Genomic DNA, 17,447 nt, shown 5'->3' on the forward strand with positions numbered 1-17,447 from the left:
GAATAATGTTTCATTATGTGTACGCCATATTTTGTTTATCCATTCATCTGTTGATGGACATTTGAGTTGTCTGCACCTTTTAACTATTGTGAATAGTGCTGCTATGATGTACAAATATCTGTTCGAGTCCCTGCTTTCAATACGTTACGGTATATCCTCAGGAGTGGAATTTCTGGACCACATGATAATTCTATGTTTAAATTTTTGAGGAATGTGTATTTATTTTACGCATGAAGAGTAATTCTGAAGTGAGAAGCACACGACTGCCGTCGTACATACTTTATTTTCGCATGCCTGTCTCGGCCACTAGATGGAAGACTTCTTGACAAGAGCTGCCCTGCTTCTTGCGCTCCTTCAGCCCACTCTCCCAGAGGTGGAGCAAATGCACTCAGCGCCTAGTAGGCGCCTTGCGTACCAGCACTGGGCGAGTTGCAGGCGATACAAAGATGCAGAATATACCCCCAGAGGAACTCAGCCCAGAGGGAGAATTAGGCTTGAGGATGACTGATCAAAGGCGTCCCAACTCCTGCCAGTGCCGCTCCCGAGAAGGATAACCTGAGTCAAGTACCCTTTCTTAGCCTCAACTTCCCCATCCATAAAGTGATCTCCATCATCGGGTCGATTTCCATCATGAACAGACCACCAACCCTTTTAGCACAGTGCCTGGCACACATCAGGCACTCAACAATTTTGTCTGTGTTACCAGAGGTAGCAAGGGAAAGCCCTGTACAGCTCTGTAGAGGCTTCTGGCGGGAGGGAAGTTGCGGGGGAGGGGTCAGGCGGCCCTCCCCTGCCCTGGACCCCCCTCCAGGCTGGGGCGGGAGCGCACAGGAGAGGCCGGAGGCTGCCTTCAGAGCCCCTGCACAGGCGCTGCGTCCCCGTCCCTCGGGACCGTGCCGCTTCCCCCAGGATGCGTCACCAACCGTCCCCTGCGTGCAGCCTCTGGAGCCTGGCGGTCGGCCGGCGAGCGCGCCGCCCGCGGCAGCAGCGGTTGGCCCTCCGCGCCGGCAGGCGGCGCTAGTCCGGACCCGGCCCGAGGCGGCGCTCGGGCCAGGCTCCTCTCGGCGGCGGCGCACGGCGGCCCGCGGGGCGGGGACGCGGCGGCGGTGCGGCGGCTCCGTGTCGCCGGAGCCCGAGCGCGCAGGCCCGTCCCGGAGGTCGCGGGGCGGGCGGGGCGCGGGCGCCATGTGGTTCATGTACGTGCTGAGCTGGCTGTCGCTCTTCATCCAAGTGGCCTTCATCACGCTGGCCGTCGGTGAGAGTGCGCGACCCCGGCCCACGCGGGCTCCCGCCCTGGCATCTGTGCTCGCCGGGGGTCTCATCACGAGGGCGCCGGAGCGACCCGGGAGACCCCTGCCCGGTGTTCCCGGCCTTCGAATCCCCTCTCCTGTCCCGCCCAGTCCTGCCCCTCTTGCTGACCCCAGCAGTCTAGCCTGACCGCGGGTCCTTCCAGGTGTCCCAAAGTCCACCCCAGCGGTGCCCGGTTGAGGCGGACTCAGGTGCTCCTTGCCCGCGGCCATCCTCGCGGGCCAACCTCGACGACCTTTTACCCGACGCCTCCAGCCGCCCTTTCGCCTCCATCCCTTCGTACTTCCTGCTCTCTTTGACACGGTTCCCGCTTCTGGCTAGCTCCTACTCTTGATCTCAGCTGAGATCTCACCTTCTCCGGGAAGCCCTCCTTATGGGGTTTGATGGTCCAGCAGTGCCCTGTACTTTCCGTAAAGTCGCACTTGTCACACTGGGATCGTCTGACTCCCCTCCCTATTCCCCCGCCACCCCGCAAGCTGGGTCAGGGAAGGGACCTTGCCTGTCTTGTGGTACTTGTATTCTCAACCCTCAGCCCGGCACTGGCCCATACTAAGCGCCCTACAGATATTCATTGAATGAGTGAATGAAATTCCCCTTTATGGGCCGGAGGTTAACATGGTGCCCAGGCGTCAAATACAGGTTTCTGTTTACTTTTATGAAATCTCTCCTTAGTTGCCCTGACAAAATTCTACTTCTGCAGACTGGGGAGGGCCACACATGGGTTGTTTGGTTTGTTTCTTACCTTCTGGAGTCTGTGAAGGGTTGATGGGGACCCAACTGCAGAGAGAGGGATGACCAGGATGGTGGGAGTGACCCTGGCTAATGTTCTCCCTGCTTGTCCCTCTTGCCATCCCCGCAGCGGCCGGACTGTATTACCTGGCAGAACTGATAGAAGAATACACAGTGGCCACCAGCAGGATCATAAAATACATGATCTGGGTAAGTGGCAGCTTTCCCCAGGATTGCGCCTCACTCTTGCCCTGCCTCCAAAGGTGGAAATGAGGAGCCATCTCTCTCCGTGCTGTTTCCTGGAGGTACCACCCCACCGCTCTGCCATGGACCTTATCTTCTGGGTCTGCTCTCCTGGGGGCAGGTCTTTCCTGGCCGCTTTCCCCAAGTGGTATCACTTCACTGCAGATCCTGTTCTCGGTTCCTTAGGTGACAGCTGAGTGCACATTCTCTGTTGATAGGACCATGGCTTGGCCCTTGCTCGGCTGTCTTCCATTGTCTCTAGGCCCTGGTGCTGCTTACAGCATTTATAACTGAGAGGAACCTTTAGGACAGTTCTGAGCACTTGTTCATTGGCCTCTTTCTAATTGGATCATGTGACTTGTCTTAAGAGGGAGACAACTTCCCTGGCCCAGCCTTACCCTCCCCAGGTCTCATGGAAGGCTTCTCTTCCTGAAGACACAATCCTTGCCGCGGATGTCAAGGCCACAGGAGTGCCTGCTGGTGGATAGGTTTCTGCCCGCTGCAGGAAAGGCTGGGGGTGGGGGTAGGGGCACATTTGGACAGGAGGAGCCCAGTGCTTCTCAAGTCATGTGGTGTCAGCCACCTCTTCCATGCTGGGCATGGCCTGGGGTGGGGAGTCAGTGGCGGAAACAAGACCGTAGCTCTCAGCTCTGGGTTCAGAGGCCTGGCTCATGGGTGTTGGTACAGGAATTAGACCTTCATTCAATCAACTGCTGTTTGTTAAGCAGTGACAACTATAAGTCCTTCAGAACAGTATTTTTTCAGACTGCAGGTGTAATTCATTATTGGGCTGTGTAATTGATTCAGTAGGTCATGATTAGTGTTTTTTTAAAAAAATGGAATAGAAAAGACTAGAATTGAAATTTGAACTTTGATCATATATATGTATGTGTTGGGGTTACAGTGTAAACTGTTTTTTGTACTATGGGTTGCTGTCTAAAAGCTTTGAGACATGGCATTAAAAGATGCTGCCCTTTGGGAGCTAAGAGACTAGTTGAGGAGGTCAGACCTGTGACTGGGCAACGAGGAGAGATTGAAGCATGAACCTAGTGTTGCCCTGAGTGGGCTGGGGGTTAGTGAGTCCAGGAAGGCTGCCTGGAAGAGGCTCCCTGCACTGTGTGCCTTTGGCTGTTTCAGTTCTCCACGGCGGTGCTGATTGGCCTCTATGTGTTTGAGCGCTTCCCCTCCGGCATGATTGGCGTGGGCCTCTTCACCAACCTCGTTTACTTTGGCCTCCTGCAGACCTTCCCCTTCATCATGCTGACCTCGCCGAACTTCATCCTGTCGTGCGGTGAGCGGGCAGAGTTGGGGAGGCAGCTGGGGTGGCATAGAGACAAGAGGCAAACCACTTAGGTCCTCCAGGAGCCCAGGCTGACTGGGGAGATGGGGTTCTCACACATCGGGAGCCGAGAGCCCACCTTGGCTCTAGTGACTGGAATTGGGTGGGGTGGGGGCAGGCGGATGCTCAGACACAGAGGGCTTTCCCAGGGAGGTAAGTGTGCAGAGGGGTTTGGGAGGAGAGGAGGTGGGTTGGCTGAGTAGTTGTAGCCCCTAAGAAACCACTTGGCCAGGAAGAGCCCTTCCCTGGCAAGCGGGCAGCTCCCCATCCAGTCTCTGGCCCAATGTCATGATCAAGACAAGCATGGGCCCCGCTGCAGACAGCTGCTGCCTTGGGGTTGACGAACCTATCTGGAGGCCTCTGGCCCTCCTGCCATGGTCCTGCCACCACTCTGACCCTGGGGAGGCATTTCCCCTCCCTGGGCCTTGGCTTCTCCATCTGTTCAGAGATGATGTTTGGGAGGCTCAGCTGGCCCATAGTAGGTGCTTAGAGATATTTATAGATACTCGTGGAGAAGGTTCTGGAGAATATCTGGTTACCAGGATTGCCTTTTCTCCCATTAGTCATCACTGGTCATCTTAGCCTTTGGGTCAGGGTATCAGGTGGAATTGGGGTTTTTAAGAGCTACTTTTCTATTTCTGTGGCAGAACCTGGAAAGAGAATATTATCCACAAGGAGGGCGCACTGTTAAAGCTAGGACTCGGCTCTGCCCTGAGGGCCTTGGTGTGAGTGCACCAAAGGATTTCTTCAGCTGGGGTTGGCGTGGGGAGCCCTTCCTTGGAGACCAGGCCCCTTCTGCATCTTCCCAGCGGGGAGAGCCCCCCAAAGCAGTGGGCTCCCCTGACCTGCCCGAGAGGGTTCTTCTGAAAGATCACCCTATCTTCCAGTGTCCCCTAGCACTAGAGTGTGGGTAGGCATGGAAGAGCTGCGGTCCCTGCCTTAGAAGGAGAGGCGAGAAAGGGGAACGGACATGCCAGTTGGCTGTGAGGTATATGTGAGGGGTGTTCAGTTTGGGGGCAGCCTTCTTCTGGTGGCTGCCCTTCCCCTCACCATGGGAACAGGCAGGTGCCTGTCTCTGAGCAGCCTGTTCCCAGGATCTGCTTGCTCGCTCTCTCCCATAAATTCGGCTACACACTGAGGAGGCTGGTGTGGGTCCAGAACGTCCCAGTTCTGCCCAGTGTGCCTTACCCTGGGGCAGGACAAGGAAGGACTCCTCCCCCAGAATTCTGAGGCACCCTAAGACTGCACTCCAAAGTGTCTACAGGCTGTGCCCTTTCATTCCTGAGGGGGGTGAGCCTCCTTCCGCGAGGCAGCCACTCCCTCTGCCAGGTTTGGAGTAGAACCTCCCGGGCGTGTGGGGTCTGCACACCCCTCTCCCCGCCCCCACATCGTCCAGGAGGGAGCGCTCTTCAGTACGCATGGCCACTGAAAACCGGGTCACTTGTCACGGTGCTTTGGATTCTGTAACACTGAAGTCTCTCTCTAACATTCAAAGAGCTTTCTTCTAGTTTTACTCATAAGTGCCCTGTGCAGCAGGCAGGTGGGGCTCATTCTTTGAACAGACGAGAAGCTGAGTTCTGGAGAGTGGTTTGTGGGCCCAGAGCCATACTCTGAGTCAGGTGTAGAGTCGAGACTAAGACTCAGGGCTCCCAGCTCCCAGCTCCCAGGGGCCTTTTGAGGGTTGAAGTCGAACTTGATGTTCTTCCCTCCGAACTGACGTCCTCTTCGTTCCCTCGACAGGGCTAGTGGTGGTGAATCATTACCTAGCATTTCAGTTTTTTGCGGAGGAATATTATCCTTTCTCAGAGGTAAGAAGCACTCAGTACATCAAGCTCTTAACAGGGTGGGGAGCACAGGGGACTTGCATGATTTGCTCGGTGAACTCAGCTATGGTTTGAAACTGAGTGTTTTCAGGGATAACATGTTTCAAAAACACGCAGTATAGGCGATTTTAGAGAGCAGTGTGGACGAGGAGCAGGGATCCCTTTGGCTAAGGTGGAGAGGACACTGCTCCTCACAGTGAGTCCTTTGGGTTTCCCCGGGTCCCAGCCTAACACCCTGAGGTCAGGACATGGCCCCAGGGTGGTCTTGTCTGATGCAGACCTCGAGGGCTGGGGTAAGCTGCAGCCTTGAACCCCAGCTCTTCCCAGTGGCCTACCAGGGTTCTCTCCTCTCCACACCCTGCTGCTCCAGTTTGAAGCCCTGGGGAAGAACAGGTCACTTCTTTGGGGAGTATGGGTCGGTCATGGTTTTGCCCTCGATCTATCTCCTTCACTTCAGAGGAGTTTCTTGTCCTGGTGACCTAGATTTGGGGATTGTGGCCACACTCGGTCATCTTCAGCCACTGAGATGACCTTTCCCCACTGAGTTATCTCCATGTCTGAGGATGTCCTATCTCTGCTTCCTGGGCCCTGGCTCCCTTCAGAGGTCAGGTGTGCGGTCTTCTGTGCACCCTTGACCACCTCTCTGAGGTGCCCAGTGACCAGGCCCAGCCCACTCTTGGCACCTCCAGGGGCACCCTCTTCTCTGTCTGTCGTTGCCAGGTCCTGGCCTATTTCACTTTCTGTCTCTGGATAATCCCGTTTGCATTCTTTGTGTCACTGTCGGCTGGGGAGAACGTCCTGCCCTCCACCATGCAGCCAGGAGGTGAGAAGGGGTTTGTGAGGGGTCCTGGTGGGAGGATGCCAGCAAGGCCTGAGTTGGCTCAGGGAGCCAGAGCCCAGCCTTGTGGTGGAGACACTTGGGCTCCAGGTGGGGAGAGCTGTGTTCACATTCAGACACGCACACACTCATCTCCCTGCCTGTGTCTCTACAGATGACGTGGTCTCCAATTACTTCACCAAAGGCAAGCGGGGCAAACGCTTAGGGATCCTGGTTGTCTTCTCTTTCATCAAAGAGGCCATTCTACCCAGTCGTCAGAAGATATACTGACCCCCTGGGGGAGGGGATGCAGGGGCAAGATCAGGAGAGTCGGGCCCTGGGCCTCTGCACTAGGTCAGGGCTGGGAGCCTGGGAGGCACCTTCCCCCAGCCCTGGCCCTACTTCCCTCAACTCTCCCTGAAGCCCCCATCCCCACCTTCCTCAGGAGGCTCAGCTTGGCTCAGTTCTGATGCTGCTAGAGGCTGTGACCTCAGAGGGCACCAGGGAGGGTGGCAGAGCCTGCTTAGCAGGAGGCTGTGGTCCACCTGGTTGTGTGACAGCTGAGCTCCCTATGGCCCTCCTTGCCCACTTCCATGGTGGGTCTCGAGGTTCTGGCTCAGCCGGGATAGCCAGGGCAGGAGCCGTGAAGCTGGAGAGCAGACAGTGATAAGTTCTCTGGGCAGATGGCCATGGGGAGGGGCCGTGGCTTGGCACTTCCAAGAGAAATAGTTTTTGCTGTTGAACTGTGATTTCTGTCCAAGTGCTGATTCCCATTTGAATAAAGATTCTAGGTGGCACTGTTTGCCTTAATGCCCTGAAAGTTCATCTTCCTTTCTCCCTGCTCATCTCCTGCCCTGGACTGGCCTTTCTGCTCCAGTGGCTCCTTTTCTGGGTTTGGGTTCTGCCCTTCCGAAGGGACAGAGATGAACAGCTGAGTCTGGTCCGGGGGTGGGGCTGGGGGTTGGAGGCCGCCTGTCTTATGCCTCTCCCTCTTCTTCCATCTCTTCTTTCCCCAAGGCTCTGTGACTGTCAAGCTTGGGGCAGAGAGGGGACAGTTTAGGACTGGGTTAGATTTTCAGAAGAACATCTACAGTATCCTATTTATAAGTTTTCCCCTGAGGAAAAAGCAGTGGTTTCTGGCTGAGTTCTATCTCAGGCTCAAGGAGAAACAAAACAAAATAAAAATGGCTTCCAGGCAGCCTGGGCTACAGCCTGTTTTGTAGGAAACAGGACTGGCAGGAGGAGCTGTTTGTCACTCGAAGAGCACACAGGGCTGGCCCTGTCTCCTGTGTGCTCTTGGCTCCTCGAGAGATGACTCAGTCTTCCAAGAAGCCTGGCCAGGTCGCAGCACAGACCAGCATGGTTGACCTTGCACCCCAACTCCAGTGCCTTGCAAGTACTCAACAGTGTAGACTGGAATGCAGTCCCCAGGAGAGCCATTACTGGCCATGTCCTACACCTCAAAGCGAGGCTGGCAGGTGCAGAGATGGACTGCACTCATGTGGTACCTTTAAGCCACTGGGAGGACCCCTATGCTTGAAAATCTTTGCTTCCTGCCTCAGGTCCCACCGTAGCCCTTCATTTCCTTGGCTTTAGCATTTCCCATCCTCTTAAAAATAGCAGCCTTCCCTTTCGCTGGGAGGAGCCACACATTTTCACCTTCTCTCGGTGGGAATGAGATTGCCAGGCCCTTTTATCCTATGCAGACAAGGGAGGACAGGGTAGAGGACACTGGGGCCAGCAGCTGGCCCTGCTCTACCTTGCTGTCCACATCTTTGATCCTTGCCCCAACAATGTGGCTTCGCCCCCTCCCTTCACTCCACTGCCATGCTCTCCCAGGGGTGGCCGGTGGCCTTGTGCTAAATCCAGCCGGCCCTTTTGCTCTCCTCCTGGATCTCTGCAGCACCGGACAGGGCTGATGCCCCCCAGCCTCTTGAATCGCAGGTCCCTGGCACTTCTGTAGCTGGTTCTCCTCCTACCTCTCTGGCTGCTCCTTTGAGTGTCCTCTGCCGGCTTCTCCACTCACCCCATGCACAGTGGGGTTTCTCAGGGTTCTGTCGTGGGCTCCCTGGAGGAGCTCATCCATGCTGATGGCTTCAAGGACTCTGCCGAGGAATTGAGAGTTGACCTCCAGCCCCAGCATCTCTCCTGGTCTTGTGAACCACAGTTCTGCTGCCTTTGGATGCACAGACAACTCTCCTGGTCCAGATGACACGTGTTGCTGTCCTCTGCAAACCTGCCTTTTTGGGTACCTGACGTGGCCCCAAGATCACTCAGGAGCCAGATCAGAAACCTGCTTTCTATCCCTGCTTTCTCTTTTTGCCTGCAACATCCAATCTCTCAAAACTGTCAAGTTTACCTTCTTAACATCTCTTAATTTGAACCACTCCCACTGCCATCAACTTTCACGTGGATTATTGTGACAGCTTCCTGCTTCTCTAACCCACCGCCAGAGTTGTCTTTTTCTAAAATGCATAGTTGATCAAGGCACTCCCTGGCCTACAACCTTCCATGGCTCCCCACTGCCCTCAGAATAAAGTCCAGACCCCTTAGCATGGCTCGTGAGACTCTTGTGTCCTGGTTCCTGCTCGCCTCTCTGACCTCATCACTTGCCACCTTGCACTCTGGGTCCCAGCCTCCTCTATCCAGAGATGCCATTCTGATTCCCCTTTCTTCTGCTCTGAAGGTGCCTGGATACCTTCTCTGTCAATTCTCCACTTAGATTTCACTTCCTCCCAGGAGTTTTGAGTGTCCCCTCTCCCCCCAGCACGCCACACGGATCACCCTGGGCTTACTTGCCGGCTTACCCGTCTACCTCCCCACTAGACTGTAAGCTCCTTGAGGGCAGGGACTGTCCTTCAGTTTTTGTATCAGCTGTGCCTGGCTTGGTGCCTGGCACATAGAAAGCACTAAATAAATGTTTGTTTAATGAATGGTTTATAGTGATGTGTATGGGGGAGAGCAGGGGATCCGGGATAGCTTCCTGGAGGAGGTACAAGTGCTGTCATAGTCTCAAACTGAAGCCGTAGGAGGCCCCTCCCCCAGATATGCCGCCTCTGCCTCCCTGAACTGCAGAGCCCCAGTGGCAGCTAGGAATGAAGGGTGGCAGCCCCAAGTGGCAGGGAAGCCCTTGGCAGCGTGACACATTAGCTGTTTCCCCTCCCATTCTGGATCTGGAGATGAAGAGTGAGGCTTAGAGCCTGCAGCAGGAAAGACTTAATCTGAACAAGAGGCCGAATTTCCCAGTGGTCCCTCATCCTAGAAGCCTTGTCCTTGGTGGGCTGTTGGGTTGGGGTGGGGGCCAAAGGGGACACCAAGGTGTTACTCTTATGATGCTGGGGCCCAGGATAGAGACTGAGCCTTGGGCCATTGCCCTAACTTGGATCTCTTGGAAGATCCAAGAGATTTCTTTGTGGAGAGAAGGGAAACCTGGAGTCTGGGCTTTTGTTGGGGGGAGGGGGCTCCAATCCTTGAGCTTGAGAGTGGGCACTCCCCCCATTTCCTCCCCATCCACAACACAAATTGCCATGCCTCAGCCTTCATTGGGCTGCCTCAGGCCGAGAGGCTACCAAAATAAGTTTATGGGTGGGTTTTAGGGGAGGACAGAGTGAGGAGCCCTTGATGGGCTCGCACAGCTGCCAGGAAGGCTTCATCAAACGTCTCACGCAGGTTCATGGCCAGACTATCAGTCCAGAAGGTGTCGTCGCCCAAGTGCCGCTTCCTGGGCACGTCCCTCATGCTGACGGAGTAAAGGTCCTGGGGCACCTTCATCCTGTATGGCTGCACCGAAGGGTACAGCCCGCGGACTATCACCTCAAAAGGCAGCCGGGGCACAGGCGACACCAGCTTGCCGGTCACTGTGCATAGGCTCACACCACCGTGCCCGTTGGACCTCACCCTGAGGAAGCTGCTGAAGTCGTGCTCTGGCCAGGGGTCTGGATGCACTCCCAGGCGGATGCCCTGTGGGTAGCCGATCTGGATGGTGGGGGATCTGGCGGGGTTGTTGCTAAGGTTCCACAACTTGGGCCTCCTGACCATGGGCCGCATGTAGATGGGCTTGGGCATCACCAAGGGCGGCGGCTTGAGCTGCAGAGTCTGTTGCAGGCGCGCCTCCGGCGAGGGGTGGAAGCTTTTGGGAGGCCACAATCCCCTGTGCCTGGGCGTCTTGGAGACGGCAACGGCCTGGGGTGGGGCACAAGGCTCTTGCTCAGAGTTGCCCATCAGGGATTGGCCTCCGGGCAGCCGCTTGCCATGAAGCCACTTCTTGAAATCAGCCTCTCTCAGACTTTTGTGCTCTTTCTGCAATGTCAGAGGGCACAGGATAGTTGTGGAGGGCTGCGCCTGCTGTGCTTCTGTGGAAGGAGGCCCTGAGACTAGAGCCCTTGGAAACCTCAGGTCTGATTGGCCATATTCAGTCATGCCCCAGGGGAGCCCTGAGTCTGATGGGGGAAACTCCTGCCTTATGGCAGCCCATGTTCTGATGGATAGATAAGGACTGCTCGAAGGGAGCCTGGGCTGAAGGGGCAGACAGAACCTTTCCTGTAGGGGGCTTCTCCAGTCTTATGGAGATACAGCCTCCTTCCCAGGTGAGGCCTCCAACTTTGGGGCAGAGACACAGTTCCTGCCCTACAGAAACCTCGAGGCTTACGGGGGAAACAAGTCTCCACCCCACTAAAGGAGTCCCCAGTCTGATAGTGGAGGCATGTCCTGCCCTAAGAGAGTCTCTGGTTTGATGGGTGGTGGGGGAGCAAGTGAGAAGTGCAAACTGCATCCTGGACCCTGGAAGGAGAAACCAGAAAGGCCTGGAACTGAGTGGAGCAAATCCAGGCAGGCTTCCTGTAAATGGTCAGCCTTGAGCAGTCATGTAGGGAGGATACAGATGGCTAGCGCTCCAGGCTGGATGGTAATGACTTGGTCTGTCTCTCTGTTCTTGCCTCCCCTAGAGTTGAATCTTCAACCTTCAACTTCAAGTTGAGCCTCCCCTAGAGCTGAACGGCCCCATTCTAACCCCCTTGTCTCAGTGCCTCGCTTCGCAGGCTGTTGCTAAGCAGTCTCAGGTGGTTTAGAGATTGACCCAGCTCCAGATGTAGGCTCTGATTAGGCTAAGCCAATCATAATAATTCCGTCAGCCTTACCTTAGACCCAGGTCAGTCAGCACATTCAGCTGGCTTTCCTTTAGCTCTAGGGTTTGGAACAAGAACGACACATGTGATCCAACTGAGGCCAATGAGAGGTGAGGAGAGATCTGCAAGGGGCTTCTGGGAAAGTTTAGAGCCACAGGAACAGATGGGCTTTGCCTCCTCTGGACACGTGTGACTTTGAGGACTGGGTGACACCAGCAGCAGAGGAGGGTAGGGCTGAGAAAACTGGCAAGAAATGCAGCTGGAACAGAGTTGGAGTACTAGATTTTGCCAGCCCCAAAGCCCTCCCTACTTCTGGATCCACTTAGGATTCCTAGCATCTTCTTTCTGGGTTTTCTGGTTCTTGCATCCTATGTAATTATATCTGCTTAAAATCCTTTAGTTGCTCCCCTCCTCCTTCCCCAGCCAAGGTCTGTCATTGATCTGGGCCCCCACCAAATCTCTAGCTTGTCAATCTCCAACTCACATCTGACCCCCTGGCTGTACTGAAATTTGCACTTCTCAGCATACACCACTCTCCCATGTGCCTCATGCCTCTCTATGCCTGGTCAGCCCTTTCCTCCTTCATATGGCCCACTCCTGCCCATCTTTAAAGACTCATCTTAAGGGGCCGGCCCGGTGGCACAGCGGTTAAGTGCACACATTCTGCTTTGGTGGCCCGGGGTTTGCCGGTTGGGATCCCAGGTGCAGACATGGCACCACGTGGCAAGCCATGCTGTGGCAGGCGTCCCACATATAAGGTAGAGGAAGATGGGCATGGATGTTAGCTCATGGCCAGCCTTCCTCAGCAAAAAGAGGGAGATTGGTAGCAGTTAGCTCAGGGCTAATCTTCCTCAAAAAGAAAAATTAAAATTAAAATAAAAAAAAAATAAAGACTCATCTCAAGCATTATCCCTCTGGCACCCCCTGAACCCCTTCCTCCTCTATGGGAATATACCCATTTCCCCTACTAGACTCTAAATTCCTTGAATGAAGGGACCACAGCTCATTTGTCTTTGGAGCCTCAGGGTCTAGCAGGTGCCCAGCAGAGTGAGAGCTCAGTGTCTGCTGGAAGGATGGATCCTGTTAACCAGTGTGTGTCCTGATATAGGCAGGGCCTGGGCTCATTAGAGATTCTCCTTATCCAGAAGGAGGCAGTGCACTAGGAGGGGCTCTCTAAATATTTGCTAATTTAAGCTGTATTTGCTTTCTAACACAAGACGAGACTTTTGACCTAAAAGAGTGGCTTATATGGGTGGGATTTCAGCCAGAGGAGGGGCAGAGGGAGGCTCTTTCTGGTTGGGACTGCTTCTGGCCACCCTTCTAACCACGTGGGTGTCACTGCCTCCTCTACTCATGTGCCTGGATAGCAGCTGGTGCCTGGCGCCCCTGCCCGCCCTACCCCTTACTTGATAGTCAGTCAGGTAGTCCTGCTCCATGAGGGCCAGCTGGTCCTTGAGCCTCTTCAGTTTCCCCATCTCACGAGCAAAGTTCTTCTTGTCCCATTTCCACATGGCATCCTTCAAGAAGCTGGTGCCAAGGTGGGGGCATGTCATCTCCCAGTGACCAAGCTTCAACCTGGGCTGGGAAGACTGGCTGCCACTGAGGGCCTGGATGGGGGTGGGGGTGGGGAGCTGCCAGAGTCACAGTTCCTGCTGTTCAGGGCCCCTCTGGCTAAGTACTTCTTTTGAGGTGAGAGGAAAGTGTCTGATGGTCTGATCACCACCCTCCTGCTGAGGAGCCACGGTCTCGGGGCAAGGAAGAAGGGCAATGCTGAATCCGAAGGGGCCGGGCCCTGTGGAAAGCCCTGGGAATAATATCCTGGGAAGGGGCCTCCTCAGCAGACTTCTCCCCCTAGCCGTCTGGCTTCCTAGACCCTTCTCTGAAAGGCTCAGCCCTGGGTGAGGGCCCTGGGGGAAGGGCTGGGAGGAGGGAAGGGATGGCAGGCTGTGGGTGGTTCTCACCCTCACCGGGCACAGATGCGGTGGTTCCATACTTTGCAATAGTCGATGGGCTTGCAGCCCATGGCATCCTGGGCATGGACATTGGCGCCATTTTGCACTAGGACCTCCACACAGTTCAGCAGGCCTTCACGGGCTGCCAGGTGCAGGGGCGTGGAGCCATTGCACGTCCGACTGTGGAGGGCCCCACCAGGTGGAAGAGGGCAGAAAGGAACGACAAAGGGCATCTGCCTGTCAGATATGTGCCCAAACCAGCTTCCAGCCCTGCTCTGCCACCAGCCCACTGAGTGATCCTGGCATGTCCCTTCTCCTCTCTGTACCTCAATTTCCTCAACTGTAGAAGGGGGGTTTGGACAAAATGAACAGAAGTCTGATTCTGGTGACATAAGACACTTAGGAACTGCTGGAAGGAGAGCTGGGTTGGCTGGAGGTCAGAGACCACTACCCTCACCCACTCTTAAGTCAACCAGCCCTCCTGCCCCTTCCCGGAGGCTGGCCATGGCCCACAGGGCCTGCAGGACCTGGGCCCTGCCTCCTCCTCAACCCCATCTTCCAACTTTGCCCCACTCTCTCCCAACACATGGCTTTTGCACATGCTGTTCCCTCTGCTGGAACACTTCTTCCTGGCTCTTTGCATGGCTAGCTCACTCTTTGCAGGTTCCAATTTAAACGTCACTCTGTAGGGGCGACTGCCTTTTCCAAAATAGATCCTCTCCTCTCCAGAGTACCTACTCACCACCCCATCACTCCGTTTGATTTCCTTCATAACCGCTTACTACCTTCTGTCATTTTGTTCATTTATTAGTTTGCTGATGCACTGTCTGCTCCTGCACTAGTATAGCAGCTTCACAATGGCAGGGACCATTTCTGTGTGTTCATGGCCATATTCCTCAACTCTGGCAGAGTGCTGAGCACATAGTGAATGCTCCATAAATATTTTGAATGAATGCAGCCTCCCATATGCCATCCATGTACTTTCTATGCATTTTTTGATTATCACAATAGTCTTATTTTTGAATAAGGTATTTTTGGCACTGGTATTTTTGAAACTCCCCGGGTGATTCCAATGTACTGACAGGTGTGGGAACCTGAGGCTTAGGGCTGAGTGACTTGCCTGAGGTTTCACTGTTTGCTAGCAGGTGGCAAAGCTGGGACATGGACTAGGTCTGTCCTCTCCCAAAGCCCGATCTCTTTACTACACCACGTGGGCTCCCTGACTGCTTTGTGGGGACCCAATCCCCGTCACCCCACAGCCCCTCCACCTGTCCTGCATGGACCTGGCTGCCTGGAAAGGGGAACGGTTCCTATCTGCCCAGCCTCCAGGCCACTCTCCTGAGGCAGGCTGGACTCACGTGTTGAGGGCCGCGCCTTGCTTAAGCAGATAGTGAATGCAGGGGAGGGCCATGGTCTTGTTGTCCCTGTGGATGACGAGGTGCAGAGGGGTCTGGCCATTGTTGGTGGGCAGGTTTACTGGAAACTTGTACTCCTCTACCAAGACCTGCAGGCATGCCAGCTTGCAGCTCTGGGCTGCAAAGTGGATGGCAGTGAAACCCTGTGGGGGCCAGAGGAGGACAGGAGGAGGCTGAGCAAGATTGGGGCCCCAGGATGCACAACCTAACCCAGATAGCAATTTCTTGGAGTTACCCTTCCCCTCTTCCCTGTGCCTCAGGAGTCGCGCACACCCTTTTCCCACTCCAGTATGTGCTCACCCTTTCTGGTGCCCCTAAAATGGCCCTCCCACAATCAGAAGGTGCTTTAGGACCATCTACCCAGGAAAGGACATCTCTGGATGCTCCATAGTCAGATCTGCGCCAGGTAACCACTACGTGTGGGCTGGAGAAGACTTCAGTTCTTGCCCCGGCACCCCAAGGCCTTACCTTGTCATTGGCCAGGATTTCTCCACGGTCTCGATTCAGACAGAACCGCAACCATTCCAGGTTGCCCAGCGCGGCCGCGAACAGCTCGGAGTCTCTCCCAATCGCCCTCTGGTCCCGCTCATCGACGGGACTAGAGTCGCTGTGGGGTAGTGGGGAGGGAAGCGGGGAAGGATGCGGGGAACTGGACGAGGAAGAGGCTGGTCCCGGCTGGGCGGCCTGTGAAGGGGCGCCGTGTGGGCGAGGGCGGCACTCGCGCCCCGGGGCGTTCGTGGAGACCGAGGCAAGGCCGCCTGGTTGGCGGGGCGACGAGGAGGCGACCATCGTCGAGGGCCCCGGGCACCTCTCAGGAGGCGAGCCCGGCCCCAGCCGGGATCCCTGGGCTCCTCGGGCCGCTCCAGGCCCTGCGCTCCCGGGAGGCGCTGAGCGGGTTTCTCCCGCCCCGCAGCCGGGCCACCTAATCCCGGCCCACCTCGGCTGCCTTGATTCCGAGTCACTCCGGGAGACCTTCGAGACCTTCTCCGCCGGCTGCATGGGGACTCCGTGTTGTTGGCCGGGGCTGTGCTTCCCCGGCTGCCCTCCCCGCCCACCGAGAGGCACCCACGCGCCCGCAGGGGCCCGCCGGCCGAGGCTCGATCGCGCTTCCAGACCGCCGGGGGCGGGGCGCCCGCCTCACTCGAGGGGCAGAGCCGGCGCCTCCAGGGGCCCTGCCGCTGCCAACACCGCCACCCCAACCTCCTGGGCCCTCCTGTCCTGGAAACTCGGCATCAAACACACACACAACAAGCCGAAAGACACCTAGCTTTTGTTTCTGATTATAAAATTCATAAGCGCTGATAGTAAAAAAACAGAGAAAAGGACAACGAGGAGATTAAAAATCACAGTCCCATCACCCACAGAAATCAAGGTCTATTACGATGTACGTATCATATATACATTTTGGACCTCTTTTCATTTAGCGTCGTATTATGAGCCAGCTTCCATCCGCATTCCACAAGTTCTAAAGGTACATTGTGACGCACCCGCAGCCCCACATCTACCAGACGCGCTGTCATTCCACACGCGCCGCGGAAAACAATGGCTCATCGCTGGGTGTTCTCTTGGGATGGATTCTTGTGAGTAGAATTACGGGGGAAAGGGAATGAACATTTTTAAGCTCTAGATATGTTTCCAAACTGCCCTCCAGCGGGGTTTTATACCACTTACACTTCCATCTGCAGCGACGCGGAACAGCACATCAGCCGTGCGACTCGGGCGAGTTCCTTGACCTGTGTCAAGGAACATCTGCAAAATGGGGATTATAGTACTTCTGTCAACTTAGGTAAAGTGAGGCAAGCTCCAAAAAAGAATGCGTTTATTCCGGAACAGCAGAGAAATTGAAATTTAGGACAAGCAAACTATGGTGAACCACGTGCAAGTCCTAAGAGACAAAGGGAAGGTTTTCTTAGGTTTAGGTTTTAGGCGCAAAATGGGGAGGGTAGTTTTTTTTTTTTAAGTATACTTTTTTCTTTTTCTTTCTTTCTTTTTTTCTTTCTTTCTCTCTCTCTTTCTCCCCCCCTCTCTCTCTTTCTTTCTCCCTCTCTCTCTCTTTCTCCCCCCCTCTTCTTTCTTTCTTCTTGGTGAGGAAGATTGGCCCTGAGCTAACATCTGTTGCCAATCTTCCTCTCACTCTCTCTCTTTTTCTCCCCAAAGCCCCAAGACATAGTTGTATATCCCAGTTGTAGGTCATTCTAGTTCTTCTACGTGGGATGCCACCACAATATGGCTTGATGAGCGGTGCCATGTCCGCGTCCAGGATCTGAGCCAGGGAACCCCGGGCCACCGAAGCAGAGCACGCCAACTTAACCCTTCCGCCCCGGGGTCGCCCATGGGGAGGGTAGTTTTGAATAAAAGTTCACTGGAGAAGAACAAGAGTTCGAGGTTGTGGCAGCGTCTTATTGGTTGCGAGTGGAGGTTAGTGAGTGTTGCTACGACAGAGAGGGATCTTCCTTCCTTTTCTTAAAAGCAGATCAAATTCCCACGTGAGAAAGGTCCTCCCTTGCACTAGAAGAAAAGTAACATTCCCATCATCACGGATAAGAAGTGGAGACGGAGAGAATTTTATACAAACCCATACAAACAGATCCTGTTTCTTCCTTCTTCCTGCGGGTTCTGCAGGCTGCAACGAGTGGCACATGCGTGAGTGCGCCCCCTTTAGGGCTTCCTGACTCCATTCTAAAGGAGGTTTTCCTTT

General features: G+C 55.1%; 2 protein-coding genes across 2 annotated transcripts; one reads left to right on the plus strand and one right to left on the minus strand.

Moving 5' to 3' along the window:
* The first annotated feature begins 1,074 nt into the window (after positions 1 to 1,074).
* Positions 1,075 to 9,192, plus strand: TEX261 (testis expressed 261). Its single transcript, XM_008540361.2, has 6 exons — positions 1,075 to 1,255; positions 2,168 to 2,247; positions 3,418 to 3,571; positions 5,360 to 5,427; positions 6,163 to 6,265; positions 6,435 to 9,192. Exons 1-6 carry the CDS (start codon positions 1,186 to 1,188, stop codon positions 6,548 to 6,550), a joined length of 591 nt encoding a protein of 196 aa, XP_008538583.1. The 5' UTR covers positions 1,075 to 1,185; the 3' UTR covers positions 6,551 to 9,192.
* On the minus strand, positions 9,178 to 16,155 carry ANKRD53 (ankyrin repeat domain 53). The gene is made up of 5 exons (XM_008540363.2): positions 15,218 to 16,155; positions 14,693 to 14,892; positions 13,350 to 13,514; positions 12,789 to 12,909; positions 9,178 to 10,558 (listed from the first exon to the last, which is right to left on the minus strand). The coding sequence occupies exons 1-5, from the start codon at positions 15,746 to 15,748 to the stop codon at positions 9,839 to 9,841; spliced, it is 1,737 nt and encodes a 578-aa protein (XP_008538585.2). The 5' UTR covers positions 15,749 to 16,155; the 3' UTR covers positions 9,178 to 9,838.
* Between the last annotated feature and the right edge of the window lie 1,292 nt (positions 16,156 to 17,447).

This window comes from Equus przewalskii, chromosome 14, assembly GCF_037783145.1.
Source record: "Equus przewalskii isolate Varuska chromosome 14, EquPr2, whole genome shotgun sequence".
Taxonomy (NCBI): domain Eukaryota; kingdom Metazoa; phylum Chordata; class Mammalia; order Perissodactyla; family Equidae; genus Equus; species Equus przewalskii.